The following is a 765-nucleotide window of genomic DNA, read 5'->3' as shown; positions in this document are numbered from 1 at the left end:
GTCGCATGTGCCTCAGGTAATGAGTTTGTTCCAGGAGGTCTCAATTCACTGTTTTTCATCAACAGTTCATTGTTCTGCTCAGCGAGCAAGAGACAAGAGATCAGATTAGCATAAGTTGTGAAACCCTTCTCACGGTACTGTTTTTGTAACAACGCATTGCTTGTGTGGAAGGTGGAAAAGGTTTTCTAAAGCATATCCTTATCCGTTATATCCTCACCACACAGTTTCAACTTTGAAACTATTTTAAACAGGGCCGAGTTATACTCGTCCACAGATTTGAAGTCATGGTTTCTGAGATTCCTCCAATCATACATAGCGTTTGGTAATAACACTGTTCTCTGGTGATCATATCTCGTTTTCAACTCTGTCCAAAGGTCTAAAAGATTCTCAATAGTCAAATACTGATCTTTGAGACTCTCAATAAGATGATGGCGTATAATTAATACCGCATTGTATCTATCTTTCTCACTTGCATTATTTCCCTAGGTGATACATTCACCGAGTCCCTTGGATTTTAAGATGATCTTAGTATCAAGTGCCCATTGCAAGTAATTATCTCTAGAGAGACTTAGGGCAGCAAAATCCAAGTTGTTGATTTTCGACATCTCAAATCATATGTTTCATAATTTAGATTTAAAAGTGTTTAAGCGAATGCAATCAATATGCTCAAGCAATCCGGATTCTAGGTATGATGCAAATAGGTCATTCGTATATGATGCATACATGTTCAATCTTAGCATTCGAATTCTATATGCAATCAGTTCT

The 765-nt window shown here is 37.4% G+C and overlaps 1 protein-coding gene across 1 annotated transcript in view; it reads left to right on the top strand.

Annotated features, from left to right (window-relative positions):
• The first annotated feature begins 428 nt into the window (after window positions 1–428).
• LOC106338159 overlaps window positions 429–765 on the top strand; it is a 5,798-nt gene continuing 5,461 nt past the window's right edge. The window contains exon 1 of the mRNA XM_013777195.1: window positions 429–433. Coding sequence (XP_013632649.1) covers window positions 429–433 — 5 coding nt within the window. The remainder of the gene's footprint in view (window positions 434–765) is intronic.

Source organism: Brassica oleracea, chromosome C4 (genome assembly GCF_000695525.1).
Source record: "Brassica oleracea var. oleracea cultivar TO1000 chromosome C4, BOL, whole genome shotgun sequence".
Taxonomy (NCBI): Eukaryota; Viridiplantae; Streptophyta; class Magnoliopsida; order Brassicales; family Brassicaceae; genus Brassica; species Brassica oleracea.
The sequence above is the reverse complement of the archived record's forward strand: the minus strand, read 5'-3'. Positions and strand labels throughout refer to the sequence as shown.